We start from the raw sequence: 18437 nt of genomic DNA, 5'->3' as shown, positions 1-18437 counted from the left end.
AAGAGGAAATGAATACGTTTGTCAACTAGCTAACAACTGTCTGGGCTTACAGTCAAAGAAGTCACATTCCATTCTGTCAACAGCATGAACTGACACCTAACTGCTTAGCACAAACTAGGCCTAATCCCAGATAGATTTTTTTTCTTCTGTAAAAAATAAAATAAAAACCACTTAAAAAAAAAAAGCCTGTACACAGTTCATATGTTTCGTAAGGGAGAGATGCTATCCACCCACTCCAAATGGAGAGGAAAAAGGAAAAGTATATCCAAAATGTTAATTGATTTCTGTTGCAATCCCATTCCTAAAACACTTATGATATGCCAAAACTGTGTGAACATGATCATTTAGACACACATTCCCCATTCGAAGGCCAAGGCTCCTAATCTCTACTGAACTGAGGAAAGAACTAAAGCAAGAAAATGTCTGACTCACCAACAACCAAAGACCAGTCGTTTTGAGCTTTGCACAAAACCACTGAGTATCCATTCTGTCTAAGGCCAAACTAAGGCAACTATAGCTAGCGACTTCATACAAACAATTACAACCCTCTCCATACAAAAATACCAGACATGATTTAGGTTACAAATATTGTGACACTCACCAACTACCATGAGGGTGAACTCGAAGCCCTTTTTGACCGACTTGCGGTGCACCTGGTTGGGCAGGTTGGCAAAGCCCACATACCCCGGGGTCTCTGGATTGGTAAACTGACCCTGCTGTAAAACATGAGACCACCACATGTTCATTAGAACCCGAGTCAATCAACCCAGGAATACCATCATTTTTACTGACATTTCCAGAGACATGGGTTGTCGTTCCTAGGGTTGGGCGTTATGCAGATTTTCATATCATACGTCCTGCCCTCAATTCGGTTTAGTACACAAGGGGGCGCCAAAACACGCTAAGAATTTAATTGGGCGTCTACCAGAATGCAAACAAAATTAGCGCAAGTAATAGCGAATTTCCATGGAGGCTACTAGCTAAACTAGGCTAACGAGCACAAACAAAAATAAGCTAATTACAATGACAGGGAATCCGGCTCATAAAGTTATACATATATAGGTAGGCGCTACCGAATGTTTTTTTGTTGGCGAGTTTGTACATTTACAAGCGAATGTGAACGAGAGACATTGAACAAAGTTGACGCATGCAGTACTGGCTCTCCAGAAGCGTTCACACACTGTCTGTGTAGTAGAGTCTGGAGCCACTACTGCATCCGGCCTGCCTGCTAGAAGAAGAGTGGGAGGTTCAGAAAGCCGAGAACAGGGGGGAAAAAACGTAAGGAACTCAAGATCGCAGTGGCAGCTGTACAAATACCTAATCCAAAAGACCGTTGCATTCTTAAACAGGCAGAAAGCTAACACAAAATGACGCCCCCGTCACCTAATTAATTGAGCCATTTTACTTAGATAGCAAGTTAAACGAAGAATTGTGTTAACAGACCCTTAGTTTTTCACACAGGATCTTTGTTTAAATAAAAAGCATCAGAAATATCGTGCTACGTTTTGTAAACGGATCTAAAATGCTTCTTATTGTAATTTCTGCTCGGCATCAGAAACATTTTGTGCTTCAGTTGCACTTCTAAACTCGGATGAGAACTCAGGAACGGGTATCAGCAGACAGCGCTCTGATGTGTAGCTACTTTTCTCCAATACTTTTCTCAGTGTAGCAAGCCTATTTTTCTCCAGTAAAATACAAGATTAACTTTAAGCAAAACATAAGGAAAAGTAGCTGGCTACATTATTCCTATGATAGGCCTAGACGTTAGAAATGTGATGGCCATGCATCATTTTTGCTTTTTTATTATAAGCACATTTACTTGTGCGGCTGCCAGCAGCGTCGCACTTTTTCATCAAATGACAGCAATTAAGCTATTTTATGCCGAATGTGATGCGCTAATGGATGTACTTTCTGTGAAGGAAAACTATAGCTGCACGTCCCTGATCACTCTATTGAAGAAAAAAAACACACGATTTGAATGTTAAACACATTGACTGCGGTTATTTACTTCAATTGCTACAAAAATTCAAATGTATTGAAAAAACATCGTCACTATTTCTAAATACCCCGGTATACCGCCCATGCCTAGGTTGCCTAACAGACTGATACCTCCGATTCGCAGTCCGAAATTAATGCCATACATTTGTTTGGAACATTTCCTCAAACTCTACAAGCCAGAATGTTGACTAAAATTATATTTTGACTTTACCTGTTGTCCATGCAGTTGGTCGTTTTGGAGACAATATATCCACAGGAAAGTAAGTAACTCACCTTCTCAATGAGCTGGTATTGCGTTCAGACTTCGATCACCTGAAGCATGCGGAGAACCATGTAAACACGTGCACGAGCTCAGCAAGTATGCATGCGTCCCGTTTCATCAGGTGATTAAAAATCTGAACGCACTACCAGCGCTTTTCAATTTAATTGCGCTTTCCTATGGACAGGTTCTCACATTCCTTCCAGCAAAAGGACCAACCCGTAGAGTAAGTAAACATTTCATTTTATTCAACATTCTGCCTTGTAAATTTGAGCTTTTGAGATTAAACCTTCCTTATCCAGACGCTCATTGATGTCCGACATATAATTCAATGCAATTCAACGTCGGGTTTTCAGGCTAGGATGGACCTACAGTATATTATAGTAATCATATCTGTGGGTTGTGCAAATCACAGCAAACATTACAATCAGCAATTAGGCAGCTACTCAAGAATCAGCTGTACACAAATGAACTGTCTTGTCTCGAATGCATTATTGCATTCCAGTGTTTATGGCCTTAACCCGCCTATACATAACCAGGGAGAATGTGCAGTCTAGCTAAAGGGTTTAAAGTTAGACCTAGGCCGATCTTTTCATTTTATGAACAGATGTAAGGAAGGGATTATTACACTAGCTTTCTATAATATAGCTAGACTAAACTCATACATTGGAAATGCAATACAGCCATTACCGTTCACGGCTTTGTATAACTAGTGGTCCCCCTCTGTGAACAAGGGGCAGGACTGAGTGAAGTCAAGGCACAACTGTGAGTCATGGGGAAGGAAGTAGCTGCCTGTACGCTGGCAGCATCTGCTTGAGTGGCCATGCATTCTGCAATTAAGACCCCAAATGGCTTTAGGCCCGATGGTTTAATTCTAATAAATCCTAATTTGCCAAAGCATACCCCATCGCGTTAGTGTAGGCCAATTACAAATAGGCAGAGGTAATTATTGGAATATTATGAGGGAACTTTAAAAAAAATGTTTTTGTTGTTTTTATTTAACTGCCTGACAGTATTACATTAAAATGAGCTGTGGGGATGCAAGCATCCTCTAATTGTACTCGGTCGGGAACTTACTTTCATTTTTTCCGCCTGAGACATTTTGCGCTCTTTCAACCTGCTAGAGAACAGAGAACATAAAAAGAGATGTCAAATGTCAGGTACATAACATGATCAAAAGTATGTGGACACCAGCTCGTCAAACATCTCATTCCAAAATCATGGTCATTAATATGGAGTTGGTCCCCCCTTTGCAGCTATAACAGCCTCCACTCAACTTGGAAGGCTTTGCACTAGATGTTGGAACATTGCTTCCATTCATCCCCACAAGAGCATTAAGTGAGGTCAGACACTGAGGTTGGGCGATTAGGCCTCGCTCACAGTGGGCGTTCCAATTCAACCCAAAGGTGTTTGATGGTGTTGAGGTCAGTGCTCTGTGCAGGCCAGTCAAGTTCTCAACTGGCCTGCAGTCAGCAAAACATGTCTGTATGGACCTCACTTTGTACACGGCATGGTCATGCTGAAATAGGAAAGGGCCTTCCCAAACTGTTGCCACAAAGTTGAAAGCATAGAATTGTCTAGAATGTCATTGTATGCTTCACTGGAACTAAGGGGCCTAGCCCAAACCATGAAAAACAGCCCTAGAGCATTATTCCTCCACCAAACTTTACAATTGGAACAATGCATTGGGGTAGGTAGCGTTCTCCGGGCAACCGCCAAATCCAGATTCATCTGTCGGACTGCCAGATTGTGAAGTCACTACAGAGAACGCATTTCCACTGCTCCAGAGCACAATGACAGCGAACTTTACACCATTCCAGCCGACGCTTGGCATTGCGCAAGGTGAACTTAAGGCCGTGTGCGGCTGCTCAGCCATGGAAATCCATTTCATGAAGCTCCCAACAAACAGTTATTGTGCTGATGTAGCTTCCAGAGGTAGTATGGAACCTGGTAGTGAGTGTCGCAACTGAGGACAGACAACTTTTTTTTATTTAACTAGGCAAGCCAGTGAAGAACAAATTCTTATTTACAATGAAGGCCTTTTGCGGGGACAGGGGCCTGGGGTTAAACTTTTACGCGCTTCAGCGGTCCCATTCTGGGAGCTGTTGCGCCTAGAGATTTCACTTCACAATAACAGCACTTAGTTAACCAGGGCAGAAATTGTACAAACTGACTTGTTAGGAAGGTGGCATCCTATGAAAGTGCCACATTGAAAGTCACTGAGCTATTCAGTAAGCTGCCAATGTTTGTCTATGGAGAATGCATGGACGTGTGCTCGATTTTATACACCTGTCAGCAACCGTGTGTCTGAAAAAGCCAAATCCACTAGTTTGAACGGGTGTCCACATACTTTTGTATATAAAGTGTACTTCTGTTTATAAAGTGTACTTCTGTTTTCAGTAGAACATGCAGTACTATATCAATAGGCCTATTTATTACTGCAAGAGAATGACAACTGTGTACACTAACAAAATGGAGGACGGCATAGCCTACATGATTTAGAGGACTGTGAGAGACAGGAAGTCTGCTCTCTGCTCAGAATGACTTTTCAAAAGAATGTCTCACCACAACAACAAAAAAACAGCCATCCCGTACAACTTTTGACACTCACGTCACAAATGCATTTGTTGCTCAAGCTGGTTTTGCCTCCAATTCAACTTTCAATGCTGTACTTTTATCTAGCCAGTGACTTTTCTATAACTAAGTAACATATTCAACTGGAAGTGAAATTAAAACACTTTAAGCCACTTTAAGCTTCCTACAGTTAGCGGAAAATGTGACTTAACCACAAGTCAGATGAGACTCTGAAGAGGCCAGAGAAATTGACTCGAAATAGTGCCGGGCATCATTCTTTCAAAACTACTGAGACTGGGTTATGAAAGCGCTGTCTCAATGAATGAAAATACAACTCAATTAAATTGTAGTTACGTCAAAGAATGCCTATCTTGCTGTCTCCGTTTAACTAAATAAAACAAAACGAGTCTACCCAGACATTGAATCGTGCTTGAGATGCCTTGAACGTTTAAATTAGTTAGCTTCTTAGCGAGCTAGCAATACACACAACCATGTATTTATTAAATATGGCTCTGACAATACCTAGCCAGCGAACACGCATTTCAAGTCGGGCTGTGTAGATACAATTTATGTCAATTGTGATAAATTATGATTTCCAATGGTGGCTAGCTCACAATGACTCTCCGGCAAGGCGTCTAAAAGCAAGCGTTGAAGGCTAGCTAACGTTAACTTAGCTAGCGTTAACTTAGCTAGCCAACCACTTTGCTAAAGTAAAGGCTAGCTAACGAGCTACTTGTGATGCGACAGGAAGTTAAAGCGACATATCTAATTCGACGAGGCAGTGAAATATTACAACTTGCTAATAAATACAATGCAATATTTACCTTTTCGATTGTCAGTGAAAGAAAACCGAGTTATTCTGGAGGCTGGATGGACACCTCAAATTCCTGTAGACACCGAACAGTTTCTTCTGCACAGGGACCAGAATGCATTGGGCGTTGACTGTCCTCTAATAATGCAGTGCCTTTCCAAAGATACTGATACTTAATCGGTGGCCTTTTTAGAAATAAAATCTAAGACACACATGTAATACTACTAGCTACCAAATTTTACAATTCGTACTAATATTCCTCTTCATCACCATCTTCGTCGTTGTCATACTTCAAATCACAAGTTACAAAGTATTGGTTAGTCTGATCCAAAGTCCTTCAACTTTAATCATATAGAAAGCAATTTACCTAAAGTTTGAATAAATATGTAGAGTACGCTACGATGATTATTAATATAATTTATTATATTAAGTCTATTCATATTAACAATAATATTTAACAAATTATATACTATTTTAAATAGGGTAACAAAGCATTTTATAAAACAGCCCAGTGCAAAATATGACAATGTAAAACTCAATCATCTGCCTCACCATAATCTGTAAAGGTCTGCAGCAGACACCCAACCATGACATCCAACCACTGGGTTGGCTCGAGTTACCTGGATGACTGCACTGGAGGGGCATTTTCAAGGCTGTGAATGTAAAGTAAGAATAAGGTAGTCCACGATTGAGCCAGAAATATTGAGTGTGGGACTGCGTTTATTGTCCCATATGGACAAAATTAGCCAACAGACTAGGTCTAGCTGTTATAAACACTATCTTCTCCACCCATGCCACCACTTGAAGTGCCACATCCTCATACAGTATGCCTAAATTCATTTGATAATGATGAACAGTATAGTCTCAAAGCCTCAGACATGGTATGCTCAGGCTAGTCTGGCAGGAGGGTCGGTCATGGCTAGAAAGTTGTTGTTTTTTTGTGCATTTTAGCTAACCCGCCAATCCCCTTTCCTAACCTGCTACGTTAATTCTCATAACCTGCTGCGTAAATTTTCCTAACCAGCTCCGATTTTTTTTACAAAAGCAGTAGCCTTTCTAGTCAAAACCAGATGGGCCTCGGGCTCATGGCATAGCCAGAATTTCATTGGTGGGTGGGCCTGCAGAAACGTGGTTTTAATGATTTTGTTGGGGGGTAGCAGCTAACTTCCTGAAATGTTACACATTTTGTCATGCGGCAAAGAGAAAGTTGAACCAAACAACACAACAGCATTGTATTTATTTCTGCACAGGCCTACTACTAGATATATAATTTAAACAACATTGTGATAATGTATTTCATCTTCAACCAGCCTTATAATATAGCAATCTTGCTCCCGGTAGAATTTGTGCAAGACCAAACATTTTTTAACAAGAATATTAGCTAAATTAAGGCAAGTTGGATGAAATGGTAGCCCGTAAAGCGTTTTCTTCATAATGAAAAGGTACATTTTGTGAGTTTGCCGCCAACAACCAGATAACTGTTTAAAAGAAAACGACAGCTACAAATTCATCCTGGACAGCAACGATTTTGTGTCTTCATGATTGGTATGTAGTTATTTATACGTCGACATCTGCGGCTTTATCAAGCGTCTTGTTGGTCGAGACAAGGGATCATCAACTAAATTCTGTTGCGGGCCTATTTTTTTTCTTGAGTGGGTGGTCAGGGGACCGGAACATAATTACAAATAATTTGTGGACTTCAAATTGACCTCGAAGTCCAAACAGATATGTTATTTGACTAAAACATAATCATTTCAAACCTTGCTTACATTTGTATACGATCACATCGTATTATGCGTGGGAATAGTTGGGAAGAGATTTCCAAAATTAAAACCATTTGAAGGTTATTTCCTGGTGTTTTTACAGCGTTTTTGTCCCACAATGAAAATGTCTTGCTCAGAAAACTCAAAACCACCCGTGGGCCAAATTCGTCCAAATCGACCCACAGACTGCCAGTTGAGGAACCCTGGTCACGAGACTGGGGTATGATTCTCATCTTTTTTTTATTTGGTATTTTTAGGGGCTAGATAAGCTTTAATATTGCAAACATATTTTGGGTTCTAACAATGTAATTGTCTCCATAATTTTCAATCCCCCATGTATAAATATTTGTTTATGTTTTCCTTCTGTATTATTTTCCCTTAACCCTACCACCCCTCCCATAATAGGAGTAATCTAATGGACAACAATAGTTAGGCTTCTACTTCCATTTTATACATACTATATACATTTTACGGAAACGCAATATTTTACATTAGCTATATATTTGTATTTGTTTTTAGTCCCACCCTTCAGCTACCCCTCCCATCTATCTCTGAATACCACCCAGTTTTGATTTCTAATTGCCATATATTTTTCAACTGTGCTTAATGTTTCACAAATGTTCTGAACCTTTCTATTCTCATAGTTTCTACAGATTGGAAATTAAAGATGACATTTTTTAACTGAGAGTATTTATTATTGCTAGATTTACTATGGCTAGATTGACTCAAGTCACCCAGCAGTGCTATTTGGAGAGTTAGCTCCAGATAAAAGTTGCAATTCTTCAGCCATTCCTGAACCAGCGACCAAAAACAAGCTACTGTACATGACAGTACCAAAACAAGCTACTGTACATGGCAGTACCAAAACAAGCTACTGTACATGGCAGTACCAAAACAAGTGATCTAGCTAATGATTCGGTCTCTTGGCAGCAAAGTCTGCAGAGCTGGAATGGTTGTATCCCCCATATACATAACATTATTTTGGTTGCAATCATTTTTTATATTAATTTTAATTGAAAAACTCAACGTATTTAATTCGTCATTATTTTGTGTATCAGTTCATAAACCATGTGCAAGTTATGAATTTCTCGCCAACAACCAGATAACTGTTTTCACAAAAATGACGACTATAAATAAATTCTGGAATACGAAGATTTCGTATCGTTATGGCTGGTTTTATTACATATACTTTCATATCTCCAGATTTTGCAAGCGGCTCGTTGGTCTAGGGGTATGATTCTCGCTTTGGGTGCGAGAGGTCCCGGGTTCAAATCCCGGACGAGCCCGTATTTTTGTCACCATAGTTCCAGAGTTTCATCATAGACAGAAGGAGGTTAGTTACAAATGTCTTTTGTTTAATCTTTGATAGTTTTCACATTTAATTCAACACTTCCGGTACGTTGTAGCAAATCCATTTAAACTTTTCGACCGTCTAACATACAGTACCAGTCAAAAGTTTGGACACACCTACTCATACCAGGGGTTTTCTTTATTTTTACTATTTTCTACATTGTAGAATAATAGTGAAGACATCAAAACTATGAAATAACACATATGGAATCATGTAGTAACCAAAAAAGTTAGAACTGAAAAAGGGGTAATACATTTTTTATTTAAAAAAATATATATTTTATATTTTTTATTTCACCTTTATTTAACCAGGTTGGCCAGTTGAGAACACATTCTCATTTACAACTGTGACCTGGCCAAGATAAAGCAAAGCAGTGCGACACAAACAGTAACACAGAGTTACACATGGAATAAACAAATGTACAGTCAATAACACAATAGAAAAAAATCTATATACAGTGTGTTCAAATGAGGTAAGATTAGGGAGGTAAGGCAATAATTAGGCCATAGTGGTGAAGTAATTACAATTGAGCAGTTAAACACTGGAGTGATAGATGTGCAGAAGATGAATGTGCAAGTAGAGGTACTGGGGTGCAAAGGAGAAAATAAATATATGGGCATGAGGTAGTTGGATGGGCTATTTACAGATGGGCTATGTACAGGTGCAATGATCTGTGAGCTGCTCTGACAGCTGATGCTTAAATTTAGTGAGGGAGATAGAGTCTCCAGCTTCAGTGATATTTGCAATTCGTTCCAGTCATTGACAGCAGAGAACTGGAAGGAAAGGCAGCCAAAGTAGGAATTGGCTTTGGGGGTGACCAGTGAAATATACCTGCTGGAGAGTCTGCCGTGGGTGGGTGCTGCTATGGTGACCAGTGAGCTGAGATCATTTCTGTTTGAAAAAGCTAGCCTTTGCTTTCCTAACTGCCTGCGTATATTGGTTCCAAACTTCCCTGAAAAGTTGCATAACGCGGGGGCTATTTGATGCTAATGCAGTACGCCACAGGATGTTTTTGTGCTGGTCAAGGGCAGTAAGGTCTGGAGTGAACCAAGGGCTAAATCTGTTCCTGGTTCTACATTTTTGAATGGGGCATGCTTATTTAAGATGGTGAGGAAAGCACTTTTAAAGAATAACCAGGCATCCTATGCTGAAGGAATGAGGTCAATATCCTTCAGGATACCCGGGCCAGGTCGATTAGAAAAGCCTGCTCACTGAAGTGTTTTAGGGAGCGTGTGAAAGTGATGAGGGGTGGTCGTTTGAGTGCAGACCCATTACGGACGCAGGCAATGAGGCAGTGATCGCTGAGATCCTGGTTGATGACAGCAGAGGTGTATTTAGAGGGCAGGTTGGTCAGGATGATATCTATGAGGGTGCCCGTGTTTACGGATTTGGGGTTATACCTGGTAGGTTCATTGATAATTTGTGTGAGATTGAGGGCATCTAGTTTAGATTGTAGGACGGTTGGGGTGTTAAGCATGTCCCAGTATAGGTCACCTAACAGTACGAGCTTTGAAGATAGATGGGGGGCAGTCAATTCACATATGGTGTCCAGGGCACAGCTGGGGGGCAGAAGGTGGTCTATAACAAGCTGCAACGGTAAGAGACTTGTTTCTGGAAAGGTGGATTTTTAGAAGTAGAACCTCGAATTGTTTGGGCACAGACCTGGATAGTATGACAGAACTCTGCAGGCTATCTCTGCAGTAGATTTCAACTCCACCCCTTTTGGCAGTTCTATCTTGTCGGAAAATGTTATAGTTAGGGATGGACATTTCAGGTTTTTTTGTGGCCTTCCTAAGCCAGGATTCAGACACGGCTAGGACATCCGGGTTGACAGAGTGCGCTAAAGCAGTGGATAAAACAAACTTAGGGAGGAGGCTTCTAATGTTATCATGCATGAAACCAAGGCTTTTACGGTTACAGAAGTCAACAAATGAGAGCACCTGGGGAATAGGAGTGGAGCATGGCGCTGCAAGGCCTGTATTAACCTCTACATCACCAGAGGAACAGAGAAGGAGTAGGATAAGGGTACGGCTAAAGGCTATAAGAACTGGTTGTCTAGTGCATTTGGAACAGAGATTAAAAGGAGCAGGTTTCTGGGCACGGAAGAATAGATTCAAGGCATAATGTACAGACAAGGGTATGGTAGGATGTGAATACAGTGGAGGTAAACTTAGGCATTGAGTGACGATGAGAGAGGCATTGTCTCTAGAGACATCATTTAGACCAGATGAGGTCCCCGCATGTGTGGGGGGTGGAACAACAGGGTTAGCTACGGCATATTGAGCAGAGCTGGAGGCTCTACAGTGAAATAAGACAATAATCACTAACCAAAACAGAAATGGACAAGGCATATTGACATTAGGGAGAGGCATGCGTAGCTGAGTGATTATAGGGACCAGTGGGTAGCTAGGCGAGCTGGAGACACGGTGATTCAGACAGCTAGCGGGCCAGGGTTAGCAGGTTAGCAGAAGGGCATTAAGGGGGACGTCGCGACTGAAGAGTCTGCTGGTAGCCCCCTCGGACGGTTACTTGAGATTCTTCAAAGTAGCCACCCTTTGCCTTGATGAGAGCTTTGCACACTCTTGGCATGTTAGGTCTCAGAAATAACACAGGGATGGGTCTAATCTCACTTTTTCCTATTTGATTTTAACAAATTACAAGCTCCTTGCTGGAGTATAGGCCAATTATTGATTGTTGTTATACTGATCTCTTGTGGCCTTCTTCAGTACTACCATTGTGTGCATTTAAACCAATACACTGTAATGCCTGGTGCTACTGGTCCTTAACACCTTGCATGTCATTGTATTGCCAGTACTAACCTCAGTGTGTGCATTGATTTGACTTGGTGTGCTTCTCCAACTTGCATTTGTTTTCAGATTGACTTTCAGTCGTGTCTTAGCATTTTTTATCATGTCTCCTGTCTTGTTGTTTAACATTGCTCAGTGTTTACAAGGGAATCAGTGGGAAATGCAACCGAGTAAGACAAGAATGATGAGACAGAGGGAGGTTTGATGAAGAGGATTATCAAGATTCTCCAGCCCCATATATTTTGCCTGTGTTGTGCTATGCTCTACCCAGCCCACCTCAGAAACAAGCGCAATTAATCTGTCATGTCCTGATTCCCAAGAGCTCTGAGGTGCCCACAGATAATCAGTCCTTGTAACCAAATCCACCTACCTACAGTACACTCACTGCCATCCCATTGGTTGAGCAGGAACATTCCGAAAAGACTTAAAAACCTCCACTTTCATGCCTGTCTATCTGCCTGTCCTCTCCCAGTAGGGGTTTATCTAAGCATACTGTTGTCATGGGGTCTCCCTACTCCCTCTCTTCTGGCTCAGTATGGTGCTTAACACGAGTACAGGCAATCTCAGTAAATACAAATCTCTCCTTACTGTCACAGCTAGCATATCATAGCTGGGGGGAACACTGTTTTCATTATATCATAAGCCTCTTAGAAGCACCACACTGTCATTTTAGGGGGTCATATTATGAATATCCGTATGGATATTGCCTCATTCGCCTGTATTTGAAGTGGCTCTCCTCATACAGTACATGGCAACACAAATTCCTGTTCCACTCGGAATATAAAAGCGCTAATAATTCCAGTGATTTTAACTGGCCACTTATATAATCCCATTCCTTAAAGAGGAGTCTCACCTCTAAAGGGGGTAACCAGGCTGCTTAGAGGAGAGAGGTAGAGAGGAGAGGTAAAGCTGCCAGGCTCAGGCTGGTACCTGGAGGGCAGATTGTTTCTGTTCCCCCCTGTGTGTCCTAAAGGAAGAGGAAGGTGGTAGATAAATGTCTGTCTAGAAGTAACAGACAAACAAGGTCAGTTGGGGGTCCTCCTATCTCCCCACACCCTCAACATTGATCTTCCTCTTCATTCCCTTTTCTTCTTCAGAGGGAATGGTGCTCTCTTTCTCTCTCTAACTCTCTCACATATGAACACACTGATTAAAGGAATTGCTTGTATATTGCCTTCAATACCTTCTTCCAATACGGTGGAATTCTGTCTTAAACAAACACTGTCTTCTCTTGCATCTTTTCCCCTCACTCTTCTCCTCTGGAAATAAATCCTGTAACTTTAAGCAGAGTTTAATCAGCTGAAAACACACTGCTCCCCTGCTAAGCTCTCCTGGCTGCTGATAACGTTTTACCAGCTCATTTGCATACAGTAAAAGCTTGTCTTTATTCGTAGCGTCTAATAACTGTAGGTATTAATGATTTTCTTCAGTGAGCATCCTAACAGTTGATCCCTTAGTGATCATCTTGCATGTTGGAGTCCCTTTTCGTGTTACTGGCATTATTCTAAACCTCTGTCATCTCGATTCAGCATGTAATTAATCCAACCAAAGTGGGCAAATCACTCTGTATGTAAAACACTTGTCTAGTAAGAGATTATTTTCCTTATTGGCTATCCCTCGGTACGTCCCTGTTTCAAATACAGTAGGTCATAAATGAGTTGGTCAAGGATGCCCTATTACAAAACTGATAGCCATTCATGAGAAAGATTGATATCACTTTCACTCCTTACTTTTCTTCAAAAAATTTGAGGGTTAAATTAAGTTAGGGCGGCAGGGTAGCCTAGTGGTTAGAGCATTGGACTAGTAACCGAAAGGTTGCAAGTTCAAATCCCCGAGCTGACAAGGTACAAAATCTGTCGTTCTGCCCTTGAACAGGCAGTTAACCCACTGTTCCTAGGCCGTCATTGAAAATAAGAATTTGTTCTTAACTGACTTGCCTGGTTAAATAAAGGTAAAAAATAAAAAATAAAAAAGTTGAGGTAAATATAAAAGCAACTACAGGTTAATTTAACATTGATCCCACTGGGCACACACTAGTAGAATCAACGTTGTTTCCACGTAATTTCAATTCAATTACATTGAACCAACGTGGAATAGATGTTGAATTGACGTCTGTGCCCAGTGAGATATCAGTTGTGCTAGTTTGAAGGTCATGAAACATGCTAAAGAGTTGTGACTCTTTCGTTCGCTCAGATCTACGGTTCCGCTACCGAATGTTCACCAAGAAGGATACAAAATGAACTGGACTCTAAATCTGAGTCCAACTGAGGAGCACTTTCACCCCCTAAACCACTCTGCCATGTAAAGTAAAGCATCATCCTGCTTAGCTGGCCCCTTTCACTTTCAAGCAGCACTTAATTTACTGCAGGACATTTTTAAAATCTTTAGCCTGCATGACGCTGAGTTGCTGACAAATGCCTGGTTGTCTCTCATTGACTGCTGACTAAGTGCTATTTCAAGCTTGCAGATAGGCCCCACTGTAATATGGCCTTCAGGTTTATCCTGAGATGGTGGAAGTGTATTAATTTAGTCGGGCGGACTGCGAGAGCATGCAGGAGTAGATCTCTCAACCCCCTGCGGGATTGGAGCTGTCGACCACAGACCCCAAGCATATTCCGCCATCAATGTGTCAGGGGGAAGCTATTAAAACCGCTTTACTTTTCCTAAGTATCATGAGAATAAGCACAAGATTTAGTGAAATCCCCTCCAGGGTCTGGAAAATCTGAGGGATTTTCCCCCTGAAATGTTCCCTAATGTACTCCTCGGAAGTGTCAGAAACTGTTGTTGGATTTAAAACGCCCCCCCCCCCCCCCCCCCCTCAAGATACCCAGAAGTCTTGCATTGTTGGGAATTTCTGTGTATCTACTGTATGAGTAGCTGAAATGACACAATTTAAAGTGAGGTTGATGCTGAACTTTCTTCACACTCAGCTAGTGCCAAATGTCCTCTGCATACATGGTCACAATATAGGTTTGGGATTTTGAAAAAAAAATATCCTTGGATTTTTCAAATCCAATCAAATTTTAATTGTCACATGCTTTGAAAACAACAGGTGTAGACTAACAGTGAAATGTTTACTGAAGGGCCCCGCCAAACAATGCAGAGAGAGAAAAAAAATTGAAATTGAAAAACTGAAAAATAATAACAATAGGAATATTAATTTGTGATGTGAAAGTATTCAAAAGTAAGTATTCAGGAACTTTAAAGAACAAACAACTTATGCTTACATCACATGCCTCAAGCAGAACTCTCCCAAAGTCCATGTCATTAAGGTCTACATACATTTATACTAACATAACCACATTTGATGTATGCTTTTGATAGATTAACTACAATAAATGTATTTTATAAGGTTATTCAATTAATTGAAAATATTGTGTAGGTTGGCATTGGGTCCCACATCAGGCACTCAGTTTTTCCCAAACACATGACCAAACTTGGAAAACCTCTGCGTGGTCAGAAAAAACAATGGCCTCCCTATCTTCAGGTCTTTTCTTCTGTCACCATTACATAAATGATTCGGGGAGACAGGAGCAGGAATACGTAATGTTTTTTTTTATTAAGCCCAAATTACGGCGTGCCATGTAAAGGCACGGGGACAAAGACCATACAAACACATAACAAAACACAGGGTAGAAACCCAAAACAAAAGAGCGAGGAGTACTTCGAATAAATAAAACACGCGCACAATGATTAACACATGGGACAAGACCTGTAATCATCTGTGCAATCCACAATGACACGAAAGCCAAAACACACAGCACAGGTACTCACACGCACCAACGGATATTGTAACAATAATCGACAGGAAAATGTTAAACCAAGGACACACTTATACAAGTACTAATCACTGGAAATAGGGGCCAGGTGTGCGTAATGAAAGTTCCGGAGGGATCCGTGACATCTTCCTGTTCTCAAGGTTTTATCGATCTCTTAGGTATAGCTCTTTTGTGTTTGATTCCCTGCCTGACCCTGGCAAATCCAGCACTACAGACTTGACGTAGAGAGAGAAGGATGCCTGCTGCCGATGTTAGAAAAATGGCAACTCTAAAATGCAGGGGGATAGAGACAGACACTGAACTAATGGATTGAGTCAGACAGGAATGGCCACATGGCATCCATCGTTTCACTCTCGATAAGCAAAAGGGATCATACCGCGCAGGTTTGTTAAAGCCTGGGCTCATAGCTCGAGCACTGTTAGGGTAGGTAACCCGCTTCCATACGTGTGTCAAAAAAGGAGATCCAAATGAGTCACAGGAGCTGGACAAGAAAGTAGCAATGAGAAGTAAATGTCCGCACACTGATTGCATTGCAGCTCAGGTACATCTACTGTACCTTCACAAGTCCTTATCATTCGTCAATGTGCTTGACAGTACATTGACGAACAGCGTGGCGAAGATATACAAGTCGGTTGATTGTTTTTCTCATGTCAACAGAATTGAGCTGCAGGTATTCAACACAAACATTAGCAGGACTTATTTACCTTTTGCACTCTGTGGAGTTACCAACAGAAAGTTAGTGCCCTGAGGTACAACTATTCCTCCTTCCTTCTCCTCTTTCATTTCCTTTCTTCCCCCAGGTCTTCTGTACCTGTCAATCTCTCTCTCCAGCGTGACTTCTTCTTAATCCACCTGAGTGCATGGAGGACAGTTTTGACATAAGAAGAAAAAGATAGACTCCTGAGGACCAGTATCTTTAGAGCTCGGAGGATAACCGGATTATGACGGCCATTTTGTGCTGCAGGCAGTTTTTCTTATTACCCAAGGTTTTGTCGAACTGTAGAGAGGAAACGCCGTCCTCAAAGAACATAGTCACACCCAACACTGATTTACACAAACAGACTGTACAGAAAACTACATATAAAATTGCCATCATGTAGTTAAACTTCTCAGCGCTTTTCTCAAACAGAGGAAATATTTCGGAGGACAGCATTATTGGAAAGAGTGACAGGAGTGTTGTCATTATCTACACACTCTCACCAGGGAAATACCGGAATTTTTGTTTACACACTTTGCTATATTAATCCATTCGTGATTCCTTCAAACTGGCATCTTCTTAGAGCAAACAAACCGGATGTTGACCCTGTACTGTAGAAGCAATCAGCCTCGCTGCATGGTCAACGCCTCCTGTGTCTGAATCTCTGAACTAAACCCCCATAGTAGATAGAGAACATGGCTGTTGGGTTACTGTTGATCCACTGAGCCCTGCTGCCAGGCAGTTTATCCACACAGCCCTCGGCGAGGCCCAGTTTGGACCCCAATGGTGGTTTAACATCTTTATAATCTCTGCCGCTGTAACGACGTGCACCGTTGGATTCCCTTCTGTCCATTTGTCTGCCTTTGAAATGGCTTTGGCCTGCAGTGCCTCTGATGTACAGAGCTGAGGTAATCCTGTTTACCTCTGGCAGCACCTATTCCGGGTAGGCTATGTGTACATGTACTTGGTGAAAATAGTGCTTCTGATTCTGATTAGTTGGCGCTGGGTTGAAATAAAGAAGGCCTCCACTCTGGTCATCTGGTCATCTGTGCTTATAGGGGCGGCAGGGTAGCCTAGTGATTAGAGCGTTGGACTAGTAACCGAAAGGTTGCAAGTTCAAATCCCTGAGCTGACAAGGTACAAATCTGTCGTTCTGCCCCTGAACAGGCAGTTAACCCACTGTTCCTAGGCCGTCATTGAAAATAAGAATTTGTTCTTAACTGACTTGCCTAGTAAAATAAAGGTAATAAATAAATAATACCCGCCACTCCCAACTCTGAACCACTGGTACCAAGCCTATCAGTGTAAAAAACACATAATCTGCCTGTCATGGTGATAATCTGTTTGGTTCAAGCCCCTTTGCACATTTCAGGGTTTGTAGGATGGCCCAGGGGCTTCCACTTCTTTTGAGGCCTCCCCAAGAGGGGTGTATTTTCCTTATCCCCCTCAAAAATGGTGTCCTTCATGGTACAAGATTTTCAGAATGTTTAATCCTAATCAAAATGATAATGTGTTATGTACAAATCTTCTCCCCACTTCAGATGAGGTCCCTTCCCTGCTTCAGATGAGGTCCCTTCATTGCTTCAGATGAGGTCCCTTCCCTGCTTCAGATGAGGTCCCTTCCCTGCTTCAGATGAGGTCCCTTCCCTGCTTCAGATGAGGTCCCTTCCCTGCTATTGGAGATAACTTCAAGACAAAACTATATGATCTCATGACACTTGTTTGTAAAAATATTGCTTTTTGTTTCTTTAAAGATTGAATGGGGAACACAATCTAAAGAGGGAACAAATTTAAGAAAACACTTTGTACAGTTTGTTGTCATAGAAGTATTCTGGCAAGGACATTCAGACATTTGGCCCTGTCTTATCAATGTCATTTCAATATCAAGGAAAATAGCTTAAATATATATTTGATCAGATAAGGGATAGTAATTACCAGCACCTCACAATCAATGGAATCATCCAGGACTATTGAATTATTTCTGTGATTATTATTGATTACACTGGGGTGTGAAAGATGGCTGGGTCAGGTGAGACACACTGACGCATATTAAGTCATTGAGGGTGCAGTTGAGCATTTCTATGAACCTGTCAACTTTTAAGGGCAGTTTGAGAACTGTGGAATGTGTGGGCTTAAGTAATGATTAGGTTTGATAGGCTACCTGAAAAGACTTGGCATGGCCTAAGGACAGCAAGTATCCTAGCAGTTAAACATGCTGGGCCAGTAACAGAAAGGTCACGGGTTTGAATACCTGAGCTGACAAGGCGAAAAATCTGTTGATATGGCCACGTACTACTGTAAAACAACATATTTCACTGCATCTATCCGGTGTGTGTGACAATAAAATATATATTTTTGACAACACATATTTTATTTTATTAAATGTTTTACTAATGTG

The 18437-nt window shown here is 41.3% G+C and overlaps 1 protein-coding gene, 1 long non-coding RNA gene and 1 other non-coding gene across 8 annotated transcripts in view; 2 read left to right on the top strand and 1 right to left on the bottom strand.

Annotated features, from left to right (window-relative positions):
* Positions 1-5787, bottom strand: part of LOC109871529 (septin-2) — a 16904-nt gene extending 11117 nt beyond the window's left edge. For 4 of the 6 annotated variants that reach the window (XR_004205710.1, XR_004205709.1, XM_020462417.2 and 1 more), the window contains exons 1-3: positions 5656-5787; positions 3335-3377; positions 602-716 (exon numbers count right to left, since the gene is read on the bottom strand). Coding sequence is in view for 4 of the 6 variants with exons in the window: in XM_020462417.2 (XP_020318006.1) it covers positions 602-716; positions 3335-3358 (139 nt within the window). In the remaining 2 variants the exon portion in view is untranslated. Of the gene's footprint in view, positions 1-601; positions 717-2271; positions 2375-3334; positions 3378-5655 lie in introns of those variants that run through there. The other 2 variants (XM_031806416.1, XM_031806415.1) reach the window with 2 other exon arrangements.
* LOC116357777 (uncharacterized) lies at positions 2362-18437 on the top strand. The gene is made up of 2 exons (XR_004205711.1): positions 2362-2483; positions 17581-18437. It is a non-coding gene; the product is annotated as an uncharacterized LOC116357777 (long non-coding RNA).
* On the top strand, positions 8620-8691 carry trnap-ugg (transfer RNA proline (anticodon UGG)). The gene has a single exon. It is a non-coding gene; the product is annotated as a tRNA-Pro (tRNA).

This window comes from Oncorhynchus kisutch, linkage group LG27, assembly GCF_002021735.2.
Source record: "Oncorhynchus kisutch isolate 150728-3 linkage group LG27, Okis_V2, whole genome shotgun sequence".
NCBI classification, from domain to species: domain Eukaryota; kingdom Metazoa; phylum Chordata; class Actinopteri; order Salmoniformes; family Salmonidae; genus Oncorhynchus; species Oncorhynchus kisutch.
This window is presented reverse-complemented; position numbering and strand designations above follow the sequence as displayed.